The 22,743-nt window shown below is 38.8% G+C and overlaps 1 protein-coding gene across 6 annotated transcripts in view; it reads right to left on the bottom strand.

Annotated features, from left to right (window-relative positions):
- The window catches only part of MPP6 (membrane palmitoylated protein 6), a 131,278-nt gene extending 108,883 nt beyond the window's left edge, over positions 1-22,395 (bottom strand). For 2 of the 6 annotated variants that reach the window (XM_027573495.2, XM_027573500.2), the window contains exon 1: positions 22,203-22,394. Coding sequence is in view for 1 of the 6 variants with exons in the window: in XM_027573499.2 (XP_027429300.1) it covers positions 2,438-2,462 (25 nt within the window). In the remaining 5 variants the exon portion in view is untranslated. Of the gene's footprint in view, positions 1-2,437; positions 2,544-21,483; positions 21,597-22,202 lie in introns of those variants that run through there. The other 4 variants (XM_027573497.2, XM_027573496.2, XM_027573498.2 and 1 more) reach the window with 4 other exon arrangements.
- Between the last annotated feature and the right edge of the window lie 348 nt (positions 22,396-22,743).

Genomic DNA, 22,743 nt, shown 5'->3' with positions numbered 1-22,743 from the left:
AGAAAACTAGCAGAGATTTGGGGACTGAATTATTGATAAGTGGTATATATAAAGAACTAAGCAAATAATTACAAACTCCAAGAAAATAAAAATACAAGAATGGAGAAAGGTAACTATAGTTTACTAATGGATCAATTAACACATACTGATCTAATTAAAATTACTAATATAATTATGCTGGGAGAATTGAAAGATCAGAAATACATATGATGTTTATCTAGAGAGAGTGGGAGTAGAGTGGAAAAAGAGCTAAATGCTCATCTTCCATAATAGTTAAAACTGACAAATCAAGAATCAGCAACATAAGCATGACATTTACTGGTACAGCTAAGAAGTTCCAAGTAGTAGCCTCTGGGGAGCAAGAAATAGAAATAAAGAGAATTGGGGAGCATCGTTGGTCTTTCATCTATATGTGCACTAACAATTTCAATTTTTAAAAAGTACAAAAAATACATCTCTCATGTATAAATAGTAATGCCAGTTTGAATGCAGAAAAATCAGAATTATAAGCATTCTTCTGGACTTAAAAACAACCAGGACTTCTTCTTCGAAGGCGAAAACCTGGGGAAGACCAACCTTGGATGACATGCTTTATTAAATTCTTCTTTGTATACATTATGACATGAAATATATTTGAGGAAAATATTCCACTAAATATAACAATATTTAAAAGCCTGCAAAGAATATTTTCAAAAGATACATATATTCTCTACATTCATAAGTATAAAGATTTAACTTACAAGGAAACTTTTTTGTCAATCTCATTTAACTCATCATAAAACTACTACTTACTGCCATGTTTATCTAGTGTCAACCAAATCATTTTCCTTAACTCATACCTACCAATTCCACTCTAACAAAAAACTGGGACTTAAAAATTATTGACCTATACTCAAATGCAATCCAGATTATAATATTATGTTATGCCAAGATGACAGATATCTTTATACAAAGATATTTTATAAGCTACTAGAATTAGCTATCAATTTGGAATATTTTATTGTCTCAGCATTCAGGCTGTTGTCCATTTCTACTTATACCAGCCTTTAAAGCACTGAGCAAAATATTACATAAAAGTACAAGGCATTGCATGAAAAATAAGCACAAAAATCTATTTTCAGTGGTGAAAAAGAAGTGGGATATATTCTCAAAGGTATAATGTCACTTCGGCATTCCCTCTGGGCAGGAATGCTCAAGTGAGAAGATAGGGGGACACAGGGTCCCCACATAATGGGAGTCCTTGCCACAGGAATGTCAAAACAGTCCAAATAGTAGAAGACTGATTTTACATGTCCAGAATACTGGTAACAAAATGAACTAAAAAGATGGTGATTTGGTTTTTCATAAATACTTAAAAGGTTACATAAAAATATTGTTTCAAACATTGCAGGATGTTTTACAAGTCCTTTTCTATAATGATAAGTTTTTTGCTGTAGCAGAACCTTTTCATATGCTTTGGTTTGATAAAATGGCATTAATCGTGTAGTTTACATTTAGACTCCATAAGAAGAGTCACCCAGTGTCCTGGCTACAGCTTGCCAGCGCTCATTTCAATACAGGTAGCCCTAGACCAAATCATCAGGGAATCAAGTTTGTCTTCCTCTTTGCTCACCTCTGATGTCCACAGCTCTTTCCTCCATTTCAGGACCCTCCTATCTATTCTTTCCCCCAGGTTTTCAATATATTCAAACTTCCCTGGTCTCCAAAAATCAGCAAGGTCCCAAATATTGCTGCACAATTCCATTACTTTGCCCCTTCGTGGGTTCTCCCACATTCCCATTTCAAACATCCACTACACTAAATTGCCAACAGAGGATTTTGTTAGAAGAGAAAGGAAAAAAGAGGGTATCATTTATGATTTGTTGAAATTCCCCTCCACTTCTAGAATCAAATGTCAGCATCATTCCTTACTTCCTTTTTTCCAACAGAAGAAAATATGCCCCTCCTCCCCTACAAGAATACAATGAATCAAGTCCTTCCCAACTACTGTGGGACCATGAAACAGTTCAGTATTCTTTCCTCATTTAATACTTGCACATTTTTATAAATGTGTTAACATCTTCTTCATCCTTCAGTAATAATTTTTTTTAAATTACTATTTGGAACCCCACTTCTCTTTTCAAGTCATAGCCTTCTGTCTTTTCCCACCACACCAAGCTCCACTGAAGAGTAGTTCAGTTCTCCACCCTTCCTATCTCAGCCACTGCTTTCTGGCTTCCCCCACCACTGCTCTCCTCAAACTTGGTAAATAAATTTAGGAATAACCCGACTGATAAATCAGTTACATTATCTGTCCTCACCCTGCCTGAGGACAGACCATCACTGCTACTGACATCCCTCGGGTTGTCATTCTTTTCTTGAGCGATCTCATTCACTCCTAGAACTTCAACTAGTTTCTATATGAGTATGATTTTGAAATTTTAGTGACAGCACTCACCTTTCCCTGACTGCCTTCTTAACATACTTCCCTGGGGAGTCCCAAAGATGGTACTTTTTAATTTACCATTTTCAAAACTACTCACTCACGTGAGCCTACTCCTCCCACTATAGGTTCTACCTATTATGCCATCACCATCCACCCATTCTCCAAAGCTTAAAATCTCAGAATCATCTGATTTTCTTCTTCTTCCTAACGGCCAGACATCTAATTTTCTTTCAAGTATTTTTACTGTTTCATTAAAGTCTCAGTTTCATCCTCTTCAAAATTTCCACTCTCAGACCTTTGGTTTACAGTTTTTATCTTCTTTTGCATAGACTATTTTAAAATTATTTTTTTTAAAGATTTTATTTATTTATTTGACAGAGACAGAGAGAGACAGCAAGAGAGGGAACACAAGCAGGGGAAGTGGGAGAGGGAGAAGCAGGCCTCCCACTGAGCAGGGAGCCCGATGCGGGGCTCGATCCCAGGATCCTGGGATAATGACCTGAACTGAAGGCAGGCGCTTAATGACGGAGCTACCCAGGTGCCCCTATTTTAAAATTCTCTTAACTAGCCTACCAACCCCTAACCTTTCCCCACCCTAGTGCCTGCTCCATACTATGACTGGAGTATCCTGGTTAAAGTGCAGAGCTCATCCAGAGAATAGCTAGATCTACAGAGATTCTTTTTTAAGCAGCTCAAGTAAATAACAGTAATGTCCCTAATTAACTCTCACAGTGTAGTAGCCCTACTTTGAATATCTTTATTGACCTCACCACTAATTAAGGAAACAGGTCAAAGCTTCACTACTTTATTATAAGAAAATATGTAGTGTTATAACTAAGCCAGTCGAATTGTCTGCAAGTGTTTTTGCATAACTAATAAGCACTAATAAACCTGAACTTTGACTACAGGATCACTGCCAGATCTTATTAAATATGAAAATTTGAGTCTTTTTTAGTATCTCAAAACTAGTTTAGAGTAATAAATTTCATCAAGTTCCTTTTTTCCAAGATAACATTTTATATATGCACTGACAAAAATACCTAGAATTCATAACAGATCCAGTGATAAAGCGGTTTTTAAATTCAGCCACGACAGGGGTGATTGAAGAAAAGTAACTGACTCAAAACCTGACCTCATGGCTCTACTGGCATCATTTTACTCTAAGCCACCATCACCTCTTGCTTATTTACTTTAGCCGGCACTCAACTGGTCACTTACTTTGCCTCTAAGTTCTCAACAATATTCTCTAGAGTGGCTAGAGACATCATTTTAAAACATAAAAAAGGTTTTGTTATTGCTCTGCTAAAACTGTCCAATGGCTTCCCACTGCACTTAGAAAATGTCCCAAAGCTGACCACGGCCTACATCAGCCTTCATGACTAGGCATTCCATGTGCCCTGCTGAGCTCCCCCTCGACAATCTCTCCCCCATCTGCTCATCTCCAGTTGCACTGGCCTGCCTTCCCTGCTTCAAACGCACCTAATTTCCCATTTCTCATCTTTACCATTGTCTGTTCTCTCTGCTCGAAATGATCTTCGCAGATACCCACACATATATCCTTTTTCCCTCATTTGTCTCAGCATGTTACCTCCCCAGAAACTAAACCTAAACACTCAATCCAAACCAGCCTCTCCCACACACACTCTCAGCCACTCTCCCTCCTACTACATTGGTTTTCATCGGAGTGCTTATTTGAAGCTGCTTTGATTGCTGTCTCCCTTCACTAAAAAAAAAAAAAAAAAAAAATTGACTCATTGTTTTATCTCCTCTGGCACTAGGACAGTAACCTGATACATAGTAGGCACTAAGATATTTATTAATCAATTCATAAATACATTCTAATATCTTCCAAAGCTCTATCTCTTGAGTTTCACACTATTTCCTTGCCTACGTCTCTGTAAGGATGTTCCATGGACGCTATAAACTCAATGCATCCAAGTATCACATTACTTCCTAAATCTGGTGTGCTTCCTATATTCCCTATCTCAGTTAAAGGCACCCAGGCATACCTGGTCAATCTCTTTTATTCCCTCTAGCTAACCTACTGCCAAGACCTTTCAATGCAAACCTTTCAAATATATCACTTTATCTCCACTGTCACTACCTTAGTTCATTCTCTCATCATCTCTCACCTTAACTTCTACAACATTCTATTTCTTTTTGTCTATCCCCAATACCACCATTAGAGTGAGCTTTCTGAAATACAAATATAACCATGCTTATGCCTACGTTAATATCACTCAGTGGTTCCCCATCATCTCTAAAATCTAAATCCCTTAATATGGCACAAGGGCCTCACACCTCCCTCCTTAACTGTTCAAACAGGCTCTTCTGCTCCTTCTCAGAGGAGCTCTTTCGATTCTGGCCACACTGGGCCATCTGCTATTCCTTAAATCCATTGCGTCATACTGCTAGAACTTCATCTTGTTTAAAATGAAGCCTATCCTAGCAGATTTAGAATTACAGCACTCAATATATAGTATAGTCAATCCTCATTATTCATGAATTCTCTATTTGTGAATTTGCCTACTTGCTAAAATTTATTTTTAACCCCAAAGTCAATATTTGCAGTGCTTTTGTGGTCACCTGCAGACAGGCACAGAGGCAAAAAAATGTGCCCAGTGTGTGCATCCCCAGCTCAGGTCCAATAAGGTGACACTGCCCTTTCATTTCAGCTCTCACACTAAAAACAAGTATCCTTTTCATGGTCTATTTAGTGCCATGTTTTTCACATTTTTGTGCTTTTTCATGGTGATTCTGCTGTCTAAAATGTCCCCCAAGCACAGTGCTTTAGTGTTCCTAAGGACAAGAAGGCGGGGGATGTGCCTTACAGAGAAAAAACATGTTCGATGAGCTTCCTTCAGGCAAGAGTTATGGTGCCACTGGCCATTCAATGTTAATGAATGAACAACACATGTTAAGGCGTCTTTAAACAAAAAACACAAATAACAAGATTATATATTGAACAATTAATGAAAATGTGATCAGAGGCTCACAGGAACATAACCCTGAATATTCCCCTAGAAGCAAGGACTCAGTACTTGCTAATTCAGTAGTCACAGGGAATTCTAAGACATAACTACCATGAATAATGAAAACTGTATTTTCATTTGCATGTCTGTCTCCACCACAAAATTAGTGGGCTCTCTGAGGGCAGAAATGGCATCATACTTATCTTTGAACTCTAATTCTTAGTATTATGCCAGACATGTATACTGCAGTTAATAATTTTTGCATGTAATTTTACAATTGTGGTTTCTCATCATTTTAATGTGATTTGCCCTATAAGTTTAGACATTATGGCAGGATCCTCAGTTTCCCACCCCAGGAAGACATCGCTCAACTGCACGGTTAATGGTCTGAACTTTATCTTCTGTCCCTGCCCCCTAACTTCTTTTATAGCCAAAGATCATGCTCTCCAATTTCAAACTTCAAAATCAAAGTTAAATGAAAAGGCATTTATAGAGATTTACTTTTCATCAGTTAGCCCTAATGAGCTTAGATCTAAAAACAGACAAGCTGTCAGCCAAAATGGAAGACTGAGCACACATGCCTACATTCTCTCCTAAGGTCACAGTGAAATGACAGAAAAGATACTTTTTTTTTTTTAGATTATTCATTTATTTGACAGAGAGAGACAGCGAGAGAGGAAACACAAGCAGGGGGAGTGGGAGAGGGAGAAGCAGGCCTCCCATGGAGCAGGGAGCCCGATGCGGGGCTTGATCCCAGGACCCTGGGATCATGACCTGAACCGAAGGCAGACGCTTAATGACTGAGACACCCAGGTGCCCCAGAAAAGATACTTTTTAAAAAGAAGGAAATGCCAACAATCCTGGAAGTGAGGTGGGAGAGAATGAAAGAGATTAGCCAAACCAAAAATTTTAGGAAATTCCTGGAAGTTAGAAAGAAGATGAATGAGACTTGAAAGTCCAGCAAAAAATTAGACTTGACAATCTGAAAATAACTCCCACATTTACAAAATAGCTAGATATACTAAATAAAATACCAAAAACACCCTCTCAAATACAAAAACAAGCCAAGAAAATCTCCAAGGACCCACATGAAGAAGATAAACTGGTAAGCAGGTACCATGGCTGCTCTGAGGTTTACAGATTTCAGTACCTAGAAGTTCAGAGGCAGCAGCTTAGGACTTGGTCTATTCAAGATGGAGAATTGAAAGTGAGACCGTCCATATAAGGCTGGGACCTTACATGACTAACTGCCACCTTGTAAAAGAGTGGCTTAGCAAAGACGTGCCTGCTGGCCAAGGAAGACAATGAGTATTAGCCTGTCTCAGCTTGAATTCCATGTTGGAGGGAATATCGCCCGAGACTGTGCAAGCATGGCCTACTCTCAAGGATTCAGGGTTCCAATATCCCTACCTAGTTCAGAAAACCCTGAGCAGAGAAATTACAAAGATGCCAAAGAAGAGCCTTAGCAAATCTTCCTTGGAGGAATGTGCTCTTTAGCCAGGCTGTACAGAGTCCTTTCAATAAAACCTAGCCAAGCATGAGCTCACAACTCAAAAACCACAAAACACTCAAGGAAAAAAAAAAGATAATTGAAAACACAAGACAATAATAGTGTCATAAAGGAAAGCAGAGAGATTATAATAAACATTGTAATCTATGACATTCAGTTCTTCCCAAGGGGATCTCCTCTGGGCCTCCCTTGAGAAGTACGTGTGTGTTCAAATAGTCTTCTTTTATTGTGGAGTCAATACAGTTACTGTGTAAAACTGAAAAGAGACACATTTTCTAAGACATGTGGTATAGTTTTAAAAATTACAATACTCTCACCCAGGGTAAGTATCACCCTGACCCAAGAAGCGTTTGGAAATAAGTGAGGGCATTTTTGATGCCCCCATGGCTGCGGTAGAGAACAGGGGCACTAAAAATTAAGATGTGCTCAGGACGATCCCAGACAATATAGTACTGCCAAAATGCTAATTATGAATTGTTGAGAAACACTTTACTAACTAAATCTAAAACTGTTATCAATGATTAACTCTATGAAGTACGGCTGGGAACAGAAATTTTTACCTTTCACTGCATGTTCATTTTTCTATACCAACTTAACTCTACCATGTAACGCTATTTTTTAAAGGCTAATTAAAACAAGTTTATCATAAATAACTAGGGAGGAAAAGCTGTGCTGTTCAGTGGTCAACATAAATCCCTCCCTCCGGATAAACTGGGTTGTTCAGAGCATGAATGCTGTATATTCAACCCTGGAATTCCTAGACTCAGAAGAGTAGTCTCTTCAAACATGTAAATGTTTCTTAGCTAAAATATCTCCACAATTAAAATAAGCTTACTGATGTGGGTTGTGTGCTTATGCAGTGAGGACATAACCTCTTCTGTGAGGCAGCAGCTGCAGCACCAATGCTTTCCACAGCTGACAAGCCCAAGGAAGGAGTCAAGACTCAAGACAATCACTATATACATTTGAAGTGGTGGGGTAGGATGGTACTGTGGTGCAGTTCAAGAACGTATCACTTAGTAAACTAATGAAAGCCTATTGCTGTTAATAACTGATCTATTAACAAGGCAGATCAGTTTTAGATTTGATGGAAGGTCAATTAATGAAACACACAGATGAAAATCGAAGATGAAAGTAGAATTTATGCATACTAGAGGCAGACAAGAAGTTATCTACTAAAAAGAAAACCCGCAATTACTCCACAACATTGTCTCTCAAAGATGACAAATTCTCAATGTTCTCTCACTCTTCTCTCCTTCTTTTATCACCATACCCTGACCACTACCGAATAGTTTTCTTTACACTTTTGCTTTCCCTCGCTATTCCTTTATTTCACATAGAGTAGCTAGTATACACAAATATATTTCACTAAATGGCCAGTATGTTTAGATCAACAGCAAATTGAAGTGGGTTAAGGTTCTTTCAAAATGACTTTCTCCATCAGTGATATGTTCATTCAACTTTTATCTTTATATTCCAATGAATTATTTTGCAGTTTAACAATAACACCAAACAAAAAACTTTGCATACCTCGTTTTATTCTAGAATTTCAGTGTTTTTCATTTATCACTACAAAACTATTATAAAACCTTTTCATATGTGGCTATTTATATCTAAGGCAATTTTTATCTATAAAGAAGGATAAAATTTTTCTAGAAGAAATAACTCCTAGATGTTTTTTCTTTTCAGCTAAGCATTTTATTTAAATAAACTTCTTGTATACAGAAAAATTAGAAAAGATTCAAATGCTGTCAGAAAGAAAAAATATCTTGCATAAACAAGTTAGAACAGATGCAAACACTACCAGAAAAAACCTAGACTCAAGAACTAGCTCAACCCAGACCTGGGACATGAAGCACCTTAAAGCACATAAAAAGCCTTGTTGCAAAAAAAGTCCTTAGGAAATCACATCAAGAGACTCTCAGAATTTGGAAATAGGGAGACCCCTCAAGAATTAAATTAGTGAAAGGAAACACAAGATAAAGTTTGCAGAAAAAAGCCCCCCTAAGAGGGGCAGAACTACTGGAAATATTCATCCAATCAAAGTGTCTAAGATCTACCCTTAGGATAAGAACATAGCTCAGATAGATGGTTGGGCGTCTGCCTTCCGCTCAGGTTGTGATCCTGGGGTCGTGGGATCGAGTCCCGCATCGGGCTCCCTGCTCTTTGGGAGCCGGCTTCTCCCTCTGCCTCTCTCTGTCTCTCATGAATGAATGAATAAAATCTTTAAAAAAAGAACATAATAAAGAAATCAGTGACAATCAAGTATACTGTAAGCTACTGGAAAAAAAGAATGTTAACAGAAAGACAGTTTCTGGTCAATCCCAGAAAAAAAGAAGAAATTGGTGGTCTCTAAAATTGCCCACAGGAGAACTTGCCTACTCTATATTCCAGGATTTCTCAATCTTGGCATTATTGACATTTTGGTAATTCCTTGTTAATGGGGAGGGGGGGTGTCCTATAAATGGTTTAGCAGCATCTCTGGTCTCTACCCACTAGATGTTAATAAGCATCCCCACCCCCACCCCAAATTGTGACAACCAAAAAGGTCTTTGGAGATTACCAAATTACCTGTGGGAGGCAAAGCTGCCCCCTGAATCAGTGGTATATTTTAAATAATGCAAAGAGATGCACCAAGCTAATACAGTTTGACATTTCTAACAACAAAACATTTCAATTTTCTTGCTTACCTAGAAAATGTCTCATAATAATTTGGCTTTATATAAAAAGTATGGTCATGGTTGTAAGAAGTATTTGCTGACCACACTTTACATATGCTATCTAATAATAAAAATCAAGTCACACACTTCTCTTACTTGCCCACAACTTCTAACATTGTTTTAAGCATCTTTTGGCATTTGAACACTTTTAAAATTTGTTTTAAACTTCCTTAACATTCCTATAATCTTCCTATCAGTATCTTGATTTTCTAAGTTTTTCTTTTCTCCATTTTTTACAGTTCCTCTACCCCTCCCCTCCACAACAACCATATAGCTCATTCATCATCCTTACTGTAAATATCTTTCCTTTGAAAGTTAACAGTATATCATGCAGGAATAAATGAAATGTGACTTACTAATTAATACCCAGGTAAGTGATCACAAAAGACATTCCCATCCTTTAATAATGATAAAGCGGTCAAATATAGTTGAGAGAATACAAGAACATATTAAAAAATAAGAACCTGGTACGCCTGGGTGGCTCAGTCGGTTAAGCTTCTGCCTTTGGCTCAGGTCACGATCCCGGGGTTCTGGGATCGAGTCCCATATCGGGCTCCTTGCTCAGCGAGGAGCCTGCTTCTCCCTTTCCCTGCCTCTCCCCCTGCTTGTGCTCTCTCTTGCTCTCTGGCAAATAAATAAAATCTTAAAAAAAAAAAAAAAAAAAAAAGAACCTACATGATCTCAGATTGAGCCCTGAGTCGGCTCCCTGCTCGGCGGGGAGTCTGCCTGAGACTCTCTTTCCCTTTATCTCTGCTCCCCTCACCCTGCTTGTGCGCATACCTGCTGGGGTGCAAGCATGGGGTGCAAGCACGTGCTTACTCTCTAATAAATAAATCTTTAAAAAAGAAAGTAAGAACCTACATGAACCTTTAAAACAAGATGAGGACTTACCTTGGGAAAAGATCCCCAAACCCTGAAAATCCAGGGACTGCTCTTTGCCTAGGAATCCCTTGAAAACTTGGAGATACCTCTGTATGTCATTTGATAGGCCACAGTGAATTCGTAATTTCCCTATATTCATCTCTTATTCTCCATTCTCTGTGCCACCACTTCCAAGTTCTTACTCCTTCATCTTTAAATTATCACTGCAAGTCTCTTCCCACTATTCTCTTCTTCACTATAACCCACTCAACACAAGACTATCATGTAAAAATGTCATTTTAAGGATACTAGATTAGAAAAACTTTTGTTATCTGAGAATGTTTAAATTTCTCTTAAAATCTAGCTTTTTATCTATTCAGCCTAATTCCTCTATTCTCTAATATAAACTATATTCTCACATTGTTCTTTTTTAATTACTATATGCACAACCACACATCTCTTCCCACTTAAATGCCTTCACTCATGTTACTCCACCCAACAATACCCTTTTTTTCTTAGCTATTCAATACCTAATCAATTTATGAAACACTTCTTGCTTTTTTAGAATCAAAACTTTAGAGCTAAAAGGACTCATCTCAAAATTAATTCAATCAAATGAATGGCAAGTCCCTCCCTACAGATGAGAATTTCTTTTTCTAAACTTCAAACTCTTTCAGAACTTAGTTGCACATGATAGAATGCTATTTATATGCTAATTTGTGTTTCCTAATTTCAGTAATAAATATTAAACACAGCCTATGAGCATAGGACAATGCTTGGTTGAGGGGATGCAAAAAAAGATTCTTCAGGTCAACTATATAAAGTAACCCTTTGTGTGAAATTCCAGTATATGCATATATACGCAGATTTACTTTTGACGAAAATTTCTACTTGAGTGTAACAAATTCTAAGCTGTTCTTTTTGGAGGTATTTTGGGAAAAGGGGAACTTCATGTTTGGAAGAAAAAAGAGAAGGGAAATTAAAAGATGGCAGAGTAGGAGTAGAAGATATTTGCAGTGCACTCTCAGAAGAGACAGAAGAAGGGACAAAACAAATTTCCAGCCTTCGATCTGGAAACAGTCTATTGGGAAAGAAAAGGATATGAGAATGAGAAGGACAGAGCCAAGTCAGTGTTCCATTATGTTATGTTCTGATGAGTGCTGGCATGAAATTATCATGGGTAGAAAAGAACTATAAATACCCACTCAGCTCTAGCAAGCTGAGTGAGTTAAATAAAGGTTACTAAAAGCTTATTTTTTTTTAATTTTAAATATCCAAGTTATGCTATCTCTAGAACAGTTGGAACCACAAGTTGGAGTAACTTTTAAGTAGAAATAATAAAGGCTCTTATTTATAAGAAACCCTAAAAAACGCTTCTTAAAATTTTAAGAACTCCCTACCCCATCCCCCCCAGATTGGAAATCCTGAAGTTTCTTTCAAGAAAGTAGGGGTAAATGGAAAATAACTGTATAGTCCCTGGTACTGCCAAATTTAATTGCATAAAATGTTGATCTGTTTGATATATTTTATTTAAGGTTTTAATTGGATGAACATTAAAAGTGTATAAGGATTTTTAACGGTTCATTCACAACCACAACTCCTTGCCCTTATTTCCCCCGTAACATCTTAAATTCCTTCAGGGGAAATTTCTCTACCTTCAGGTTTTCAAGAACCTAATGCTAAGAATGATGAGGGCGTCCCTTGATGACTTCGCCTATATGCCTCACAAGGTGCTCTAACCTTCTTAAAAACATGGTTTAAAGTTTTTTCATTTATCCCCCATTCCAAAAGATTACTAGTTTGAAAAAGAAAATGAAAAGCATTTGAATCAACTTACATAAAAATATGCATGATCATTGTTTAATTTCTGAAATATGCAACTTCGAGGAATTAAATTTATTTAACTCAGTTACCCACATTTCTTGTATCAAAATCCCAGATAGAAGGGCATTTAATAGATAAATAAAAACATAAAATTTTATTTATGTAAAGTTAAATTTTCCATGGAACATTTTATTATATGTATACAGACATATATATTCTAGGTAAAAGAGAAAGACAAATCCACTTGAAGACAGCCACATTCATCCAAAATACTAAAAAATTACTTTTATGAGATAATGGACCATTAGCAACATATTACAACTATGGTCATTCTCTTCATTAAAAAAAAAAGCTACATTATCAAACACTATTTACTTCTGTAGACTTTTAGAGGGAAAGCAGAAGGAAAAAATCAGGGTTATGTGAGTTTTATAAAAATCTTCATATTATGTTGGAAGGAATCTTTGAGGTCACATAGTCATCTTTCCACCCAATCTCCCGTTGTAAACACATTTAAATATCATGTAAAAATAAGACTTATTAACTTTAGTTAACAGCACATAATTTACCGGACTACTTTAAAAGCAAAGTTCTTTTAAAAAATATTTACTAAATGAGATATAGCTCATACTGGGGTGAAAGAAAATGAGAGTTATGAATCAAGCAAAGGCAACTGAAAATGTTGTTATTCAAAAAATATTATTCACTGCACATACAACACTGTACCAAACAGTAAGAGAAGAAAATGACACTGACAATTACTGAACACTTAAAATGTACCAGACTCCGTGCTAGACACTTATATTTTCTAATTAAAATCTTACACTAACACTATAGATATTATAACCTCTGTTTTAGAGATGAGCTATATTGAGTTCAGTGCTAACACCAGACATGTCTGCCAGTAGGCTTACTGTCTGTACCACATAGAGCTCCGAGTTCTGAAAAAGTAAAAGAGCTGGAAGTTAGAAAATCTGTGATTACAACCCATGTCTAACTGTCCTGCCATGCTAAGTAAGGAAATGATGAAATGAAGACCCTAATTTCAAGGAATTGTAGGATTAACTATGTAAGCAGTGAAAATATTTTGCTAGTAAGCAAAACTCCAAGTAATATTTATTAATAGTTAATGAAAAACCAGTTTCCTTTAGTAGAAAAATAACTCAAGCATTAAGCTGGTATAGCAATAAGGTACTTATAGTATTATTCTATAATTTACAAACTGTCATTTGTATTAAAACAAAATTTTCTACAACTCCCAAAACTTTGGAAGCAGCTAGGACATGAGCTGTCATCATATTGCCAGATTAGAAGCTATGCAAATTAGCTGCAACTGGGAGTAGTATTCCGAATATCTTAGGGAGTCATTTTTTATACAAAACAGAATTTCTTTATATATAATTTATAATATAACATTAAACATATATTTCTTCATATAAATGTATTTTACATATACACACACACGATATTTTATTTAATACAAAATCATAGAGTTATATCATTCTTCATATGAAAATCAAGTTGAATGCTTTGGAGAGACCCAAAGAAAGCAAGTGAGAAAAAACCCAAGAAAACAAAATGCTATCTGCTGTATAATTAAACATAAGCACACAACTAAAAACAACTGAGGAGTCATAAAACGCTACAAGGATCCTACACTCAGATTCTTTTTGATTTTTAAGTTCTTGCTCCAAAGCTAGGAATCAGTGATAATGCATTAGTTTTTAGAATAATGACACAGAGCTCCAGAGAAAAAATACATACTCAAAGAAAAGACTGGCACGTACATGTACAGTATATTTATATTTTTAAGTAAAAATACATTATTTAAAGTATGTGTGAATTATTTTCGACTCCTCACTTAAATCAGCTTTCAGTCAACCACAAACTACTACCAGTCCTAATCAACTCAGATTAGGTTTTACTCGTGATATGTGCTGCTTTGGTATAGGTATAAAACTTTTTTCAGGAATGATACACAAGAAACTTCTGGCAATAGTTACCTTCAAAATAGTGTTTCTCAACCTCAGCACTATGACATTTAGGTTTGGAGAATTCTTTGCTGTGGGAGTCTGTCCTGTGCATTGTTTGTAGCCTCCCTGGCCTGTATCTGATAGATTCCAAAAGCAGCAATCGCCTCCAGTTATGACAGCCCAATGTCCCTGAGGGAAGTGAAGGGAGGGCAGGAAAATCATCCCTGGCTAAGAAACACTGATTTACAAAGAGAGGGACAAGATGGGGCAAAAAGACTTTTACCAGCCCTCCTTTTCTGGACTATGTGAATTACTATTGTAGTAGGCAAATGGTCCTCCAAAGATACCCAGGTCTTAGGCCCTGGAACCTGTGAATGTTACCTTATTTGGAAAAAGGGTCTTGGCATATGTTAAGAATCCTGTGATAGGGAGATTATCAGGGGTCATTATGTGGGCCCTAAATGCCATTATATGTGTCCTTAAAAAGAAAGGCAAAGGGATGGGGCACTGGGTGGCTCAGTCGTTAAGTGTCTGCCTTCGGCTCAGGTCATGATCCCAGGGTCCTGGGATCGAGCCCTGCATCTGGCTCCCTGCTCAGCGGGGAGCCTGTTTCTCCCTCCCACTCCCCCTGCTTGTGTTCCCTCTCTCGCCGTGTCTCTCTCTCTAATAAATAAAATCTTAAAAAAAAAAAAAAAAGGCAAAGGGAGATTTCTCTTTCATGCACATAGGAGAAGGTGTTAAGAACAGAGCTAAGAGAGATCTGAAGCCCTTGAAGATTAAAGTGATGGAACCACAAGCCAAAGAATGCTGGCAGCCACCAGAAACATGAAAGAGGCAAAGAACAGATTCTCTTCCTGAGCCTTTGAGGGAGTGTAGCCCTGCCAACACCCTGATTTTGGTCCAATGATACTGATTTCAGAACTCTGGCCTCCAGAATTGTAAGAGAATAAATGTCTTTTGTTTTAAGCCACCAAGTTTATGGCAAGACACAGAAAACTGACACAATCATATAAGGGTTTTTGATTTTAAAAATCTCCTGATGAGCAAATGAGATAATGTATGGAGAGAATTTAGTGTAGTCCTAAAACAGAGTAAGCATTCAATAATATTGTTCATGCCATTGACACTATGACTAAGCTTCAAGCTCTTGGTACCAAGAAGAAAAATTAAGGAGGTTCAAACAGTAAAACCAGGCATACATGCACAAGGCTTATGTGAGTGAAAGCACATAAATCAGCCACTGACATGGTGTGAAATTGCCAGTTATGTAAATGTTGTGCTATGATTTGTCCTGTACTGAAAAGATAAATTGTGCATGAGGCCAGCCAATGTAGCTTCTTGGGAGAGGCAAGTCTGAACACTTATTAGTAAAGAAGAAATAAGGGAACAAAGAAGGGAACAGTATAAAAGTGAGCAAAGGAAATCAATTTGATGCTTGTAGAGATATCTATCTGGCTAAAGCAGACACCATGGTAAGAGACCAAATTCTAGGGTTAGAGTTATGTAAATGGTATATGACCCTAAAAGCTATGTTAACTGATTTGGTTATTAAAGAGAATATTTTACAGAATGTATTACTTTATAAATATTGACTCTTGTTGATTTTAAAAATATAAACATGATCTGGCCCTACACCAGACTTACTAAATTAGAATCCTCTAGTATAGAATAACTCTAAAGGATTCTGATGCCTACTTAGGTGGAGAACCCCTGTACCAAAGTCAATTCATGGTAAATGACCTAAAGAATAAAAATATTATAAAGTATATATCATACCCTAGAAGTATGTATTTAGCTAAAATGGCTTAGCATTTTCCTAGGTCAAAACTCCTAATTCCACCACATACTTTCTTTAAACCATATGCCCTTGATCTGCTCATTTTCCTCATACTTTCTCACAAATTGTTCTAGAAAAATTTCATGCATCCTCAGCCGCCCTACCCCAGTTTTCGTATCTTTCTAACCCAACTAAGATCTAACAATATTTTACAGAACAAAGGAACCATGTAAAAGTAAAGTTCCAGTAATACACTATATTATAAACAATTTATAAAACTGCCCTATTGACCATTTATTGTAATAAAATCTTAAGTACATTTATCAAATGAAATTCTAAATCACTTTAAAAAGATTTCCAAAAGCATAAAATTATCAAGTAGGTCTATGAGAAGCTAATAAGCTAATCACAGTTCACTTCAATCTACTTAAGTGCCATTAAGTAGCTAACAAAGTGCTAGGCTCTAAAAGATACAAAGTATATGGAAATCTCAGTGATTTAAAAACAAACTTCACCAGCACCAGGGTAAAAGAAACGGTGATCTGGGAAGATGAACTAAATATAATCCTAAAAGGAATCTCCTTCGTTGGGGGGCGGAAGGGTATGTGATCTTGCTGGGCTTTACCCTAGCCTGGGCCTGTTTCATGACTAAAGCTAAAAATAAAGCAACACAAGTTAGTATTCAGATAATTAAGTTGAACATTAGCTTTTTTCTCTCCCACAAACACCTACATCAATTTATGCATATTCTCAGGTATTTCTATTTACCTTAGTACTCTTCAGAAATTTCAGTCACATCAAATTCTATTGATTTATATTTCCACCAGCAAGGTAAGAAAGCACCTGTTAGTCTCTATCCTCCTGAAAAGTATTATCAAATTATTTTTTGGTCTAATTTGTGAAAATGGTACCTCATAGTTTTAACTTATATTTATGTGTGAGGTTGAATATATATGCTTAGGGACCACTTGGATTTCCTTTTCTATGATTTATCTGTCTATAATCTTTCCCCATCTTTACGGGTGGTCTTTTTCTTATCAGTTTACAGGTATTCATTATATATCAAGGAAATTCACCTTTTGTCTGCAATACAAGTTGCAAATATTTTCCTGTTTCTGTATTATTACCATGCTATTTTTGATCATTTCTTTCCTTCATGTATATATTTTACTGTCCTAAATCAAACTGTAAATTCTTTCCACAGGACAGTGCTTTTCCCAGATCTTCTAACTTCATATACCAGCAAAATTTAAAAGAAGGGGAACCAAACTTCTAGAGGGTGGTCAAGGGTGAACATTAATTATCACTGTCATCTACTTGGGTTTTCTCTCCAATCCCATTTCACATGGTTACAGCAAATACCACCAAGTTCTAATAGTACAACATAGTTTGTTGAACAGGGGAAAAATGGGCACTAGATGAATCTCTTTCCTGTTGTCTGGGCTAATACTGAAAAAACCGAGAGATGCTGGCAGCCTTATTTTCCATTAAGAGGACTAGGAAGTGATCCTCTGCAGCAAGAGAAGAAATAAAGGAAATGCATGTGGAGAAGAGAGAGATGAAGTGTATCATGCTGGTACTGGATGGAATCCTGAGTCTCAACCTTCGGATTCCCTCAGATACTCCTTGCATCTTTATAATAAATCTTACCTCTTGTTTATATCACTTAGATGAATTTCTATTACTTAGAGCCAAAAGTAGCCTACTTACTACAACTACCATCTACTCATAAAGGGACACTTTAACAAAAGTTGAGGAAGGACAGAACCTCAGATTTTTTTTTTAAAAAAGGAATATTTATTTAATGACAGCTGTGTGCCAGGAACAGGTCTGAGTCCTTGAAATATAGTTAAATAAAAGAGCTACAACTACTGTTTCCACGGGGCTTACATTCTAGTGAGAGTAGACAGATAATAAAATAATATAAAAATACAATTTCAGATAGTGATAAGCGGTTTACAGAAAATTTTTTAAAGGTAATGAGATAGAAGGAAATAAGGATAGTGTCATTCTAATCGGGTGGTTAGAGAATACTGCTTATCTGAGAAGACAATATGTGAACTGAAACCTGAAATGATGAAAAGGAGCCAGTCATGTAGTGTTTTAGGGAGAGAATTCCAGACAGAGTGAACAGTCCTAAGTCAGGAACAAACCATGACATTTCTGAGGGACAAAAAGAAGGGCAATGCCGACAGAATACAGTGAACGAGGAGGATGTTACAGAAGTGGTAAAGGAGTAACAGATCTAAGAGGAAAGGATGTGAGTTGGGATCAATTCATGTATAGGAACTAGTAGGCAGTGGGAAGAATTTTAATAACTTGAGCTTTACAAAAAACACACTATATTACCTTTAATTCTCATACTGCCTTGCATCAGTGATAACTTTAAGAAAACAGGCCTTAAAAATTACCATCCCCAAGCATTTGACACAATCCTGAAGTTAGCTAGAAAGGAGTATTTCCTAAGCAGAAAATATCATTTCTAGTATACCATGAACATTTAAAAAAAAAAATTTAGGACAAAAGCAAAGCCATTTAAAAAGAAAAATCTAGGATGATAAAATGATAGAACTATAAATTCTATCCCATCTACTATGATCAAGAATGTACAAAGGTCTTAGCTATGAAAGAACATAAACCTTAAGCTCTTTATAAGCTATTATAAACATAATATCCTTTGTTTACTGAGTTCACTATTATTGAATTGGACATTGCCAAAAGGGGAAACCAGACTTCTGACTTTAAGAATAGCCACAATATAATGGTCAACAAAGTCGTGAGTTTTAATTTTATCTTTACTATTAAGAAAAAGGAAGAACTTCCCCTTTGTGGTGCAACTGGGTACAAGGGATGTTGTGATAGCTCCTCCTCTGAAAGCTTTTTAAAATAGAAGCCCAATCTGTTTGAAGAGGTCCAGATATAGTACACCTATATCTCCAGATCTTTCCAGACGGCTAATATCTGTGTACACTAAGCATGTAATTAAACCTACATTGCTACCAAGATTAATGTCAGTAAAGTCAGACTTTGAAAGCTCTAATATAGTCATGAATCTCATCTTTCATCATGTGAGATATTTAGTTAGCTCACTTAACAACAGACCAAAAAGTAGACTGTTAATAACACAATCTATAAAGAGAGGTACTTTGTGAGTGGTGGTGTGAGTTAAAAAAATAAAAGTCACTAGACACCTTGATCAAGACTTGATTCAGAGTGCATCCTCCCCAACACATTTCCAGCAGTTTGGCAAATTGCCCAGGGATGATTAGCAGCCAGTGTATGTAAGGGAGGGATATGGTCAACCTAAAGTGTATAAAGTCTCCCCCTAGTGGTCACAGACAAATAAGAAGAGTGGGGAAATCATTGCAGCCTCTGTGAGACTGACCAAAAATACACCATACAGAACCTGGTCCCTACAAGAAAGAAATAAAATTTTTAATTCAATACTAGCAACCTATCAGTAAAGCGATTTTTATGCTTATCTGCTCTTATGATATTCATAAATGTAAAGCCCATTTTTGGAAGGAAAGAACCTACAGGTAAAATAAAACTAGCATATTTTTTCTCAGTAAATTTTTTTAAAGGAATAAACAGTATCTTCAGACAGCCCAGTATTTGTTTTATCTAAAACAGGCAGATGTTCACTCTTCCTGAAATAAATATCAGCACATCCCTTGCAAGTTAACCATATTTACCTGAAGTAGAGTTCTGGCACAAATTTAGTCATTTACCAAACGAATTGCCTTGAAAAAGAAAATTATCAGTGCAAAACACTCTTTCAAAAACCACCTAGAACTAGATAATTTATAATACAGTAAGTGATGTCAAATATACAAATGGGTTCTCTTGCTTCTTTTAATATTTGTTTTCTTGGTGTTTTTACAATTGGATAGCCTTTCACCAGCACTAACCCTGTATTATTTGCAACTCTCAACAATAATTTGCTGTTACTCGCTTTCAACAAAGCTTGGATGTCAAAAATGTGAAAGGCTTTTAATTAAAACATCTGCTGTCTTCCAACCATCCATTAAGTGGTAAAGTACATTAAAAAAAGATGGTAAATACTCAACCTCAATTTAAAAACAGCCTTTTAAAAAGGTAACACAATTATGGTTGTCTTGGTTATCCCAAGCTAAAAGGGGGGGGTGGAGGGGAAGGAGGGAGGGAAGCAAGGGGTGTAGTCTTCTGGAACAATTTCAGCCTGAAATGAGACTCAGGAAAAATAAAGCAAACCCCTCCCTCAAATATTTAAGAAAAATAGGATTCATTTTTTAAAAAATCCAACAGTTGGCTCAAAGAACAAAAAAATGATTCTGTCTTATTTAGCGCTTCCAGACTTGCTCAAGCACCTTAATTTTTCCAGTGTTTATTTAATCTAAAATGTAAAATAATTCATTTTCAAATTCCAGGTGAGAAAGGAACTGAGTAGCACCAATTGGAAAAGGACACACACACACACACACACACACACACACACACACACACACACGGATGTTTTTTCATAAAGATATTTAGTGTGAAACCCCAAAGGACAAAACAGAACAATTAAAAGTGTTACCATTTGAATATTATGTAACCCTAGTCTAAAATAAAAGAAACATGGACCTTAAAAAGTAACATGTTGTGCAAACATATTTTTAAACATGTACTTAAATACATGATAGATTTCAGATACAAATGACCTCAAAATGACACAACCCACAAAAGTTCTTTGTTTACTGTAATGAGGCCTCAGAACATATGACTATAATCAGGCCTGATACCTTACCATAACTGCACAGGAGGTACCTAAAATAAGCAATATTACCTAAGGTCTGTTGTTATACGTAGTACCGCAACTATCTCCGCATTGATAACACTGTTACCTCGCCTAATATATTCGACATACATAAGTTTCCAAACGACGATTTGAAAGATTTCACGGGTAGAAATGGCTGCTAAATCATACTCCAATTGAAGAGCATTTTAACACACCTCAAATGTTCCGAGCCATATTACAAGACGACCAATTCAGGAAGCATAAAGTAAAATTCCAACAACCCCCAAAGGCGTAGGAAAGAGTAAAACGTGGCTAGCTTGACCTTAACAGGCTGTTTATAAGTAATGCGGAGAATTTTCTGAGCTTCCCAATCAGCCTTCAATTCCCTTCCTCGCTTGTCCCCAACCCCCTTAAATAAATGCATGCCCCAACTGATGAAGTTTAATGGATGTAATCTCCAGCTGTAATCCCAGGAGCTGGTGAGATTGAGACTAAACTCCCAATAAAGTGTTAAAAAAGTCCTTCTGGAAAGGAAAAAAACACATATATATCCACCAACCAATCCACAGCCTCTCATCATACCGGCCGTATGATCCCTCAATTGACTCCCTCCCGGCCCTCCACCCTGCCAAAAAAAAAAAAAAAAAAAAAAGCCCCAGTACCTTTCTGGTTCCAGATTATGTACCCAGGATCCGAAAACACTGCCTCAGCAGCGAACGCCTCCGGAGCAACGTGTGCTCGGCCCACAACCACTTCGACCAAACGAGTCTCGTGCCTCGGAAGTAGCAGTAATAGTTGCAGAAAGCCTCCTCCCCCAAGAACTTGGGGCTCGGGAGCACGCCAGAAGCCGGCTGAATCGCCCCCTCTCGACACTGACCCCGAAGGTGTCAGTCACAGCAACTACCGCCCCCGGCGCGGCTCCCCATTCATGCCTTAAACGCCACTCCCGCCGCAGAGGGTGTAGGCGCCCGCGCACCGCTCCCGGCCCCGGAGGGGGCCCCGCGCGCCCCCAGCCCCAGCCTTGCCCCAACCGGGGCCGCGCCGGGGAGCGCGTGGAGAGAGCGGGGCGCCGCGCGGCGGAGGGCAGCATGGGCCAGACACGTTGCCGCGCTCCGGCCCGCCCGCAGCACCGGAGCCAGGGGCCCGGCAAAGCGCGCCCTATGCGCCTGCCGGGCCGGGTCAGGCGCGCTAGCAGCCCTCCCCAGCCGCGCCGCCTCCGCCGCCCCGGCCCCCCGCGCGCCGAGCCCAGGTGCTGAGGGGGCGGGGCGGGCCGGGGTCCCCGCGTGGCGCACGGCGACGAGCAACAGGGCGCCCCCCCCCGACCGTCTCGGCGCGCGGCGAGACCGTTACCCGAGCAGCGTGGGGGCCCCAGTAAACTCACCGGCTCGCACCTCGGCCGCCTCCGCGCCGCCACCGCTCCCCTGCGCCCGCCGCTGCTGCTCTCTCTCAGCCGCAGGCGCCGCCGAGCAGCCCCATCTACAAACTCGGGGCTCGTAGTTGGGAATTGGAAAAGCGGTTCTCACTCCTCTCCGCGCCCCTTCCCTCCGCCCCCTCCCTCGCTCCCCACTCCGCCCCGGCTCCGGTCGCCGGCGCCGCCGCCGCCGCCGCCGCCGCCACCGCCACCACCGCGCGCTCGGCCAGCCTCCCCTCAGCCGCCCTCCTCCTCCTCCGCTTCCCCCTCCTCCTCTTCGCGCCGCCGCTGCCGGGGGCGCGCTCCCTCCCGGCCTCGCGCGTGCGCCGGACGCCGGGGAGCGCGCGCTCGGGCGCGAGGAGGCGTCGCCACCTCCGCGAAGCTCGGCCCCGCCCCTCCGGCCGCGGCGCGGCGGCCAGGTGGAGCCCCCCTCCTAGCGCCCGCAGACCGCGCCCGCGGCGCCGAGGCCTGACAGCGCCGCCTGCGCCCGGCGGCCTCTCCCAGGGTCTCC

Source organism: Zalophus californianus, chromosome 12, assembly GCF_009762305.2.
Source record: "Zalophus californianus isolate mZalCal1 chromosome 12, mZalCal1.pri.v2, whole genome shotgun sequence".
Lineage (NCBI taxonomy): Eukaryota > Metazoa > Chordata > Mammalia > Carnivora > Otariidae > Zalophus > Zalophus californianus.
Note: the sequence above shows the minus strand (reverse complement) of the source record. Positions and strands in the feature narration are given on the sequence as shown.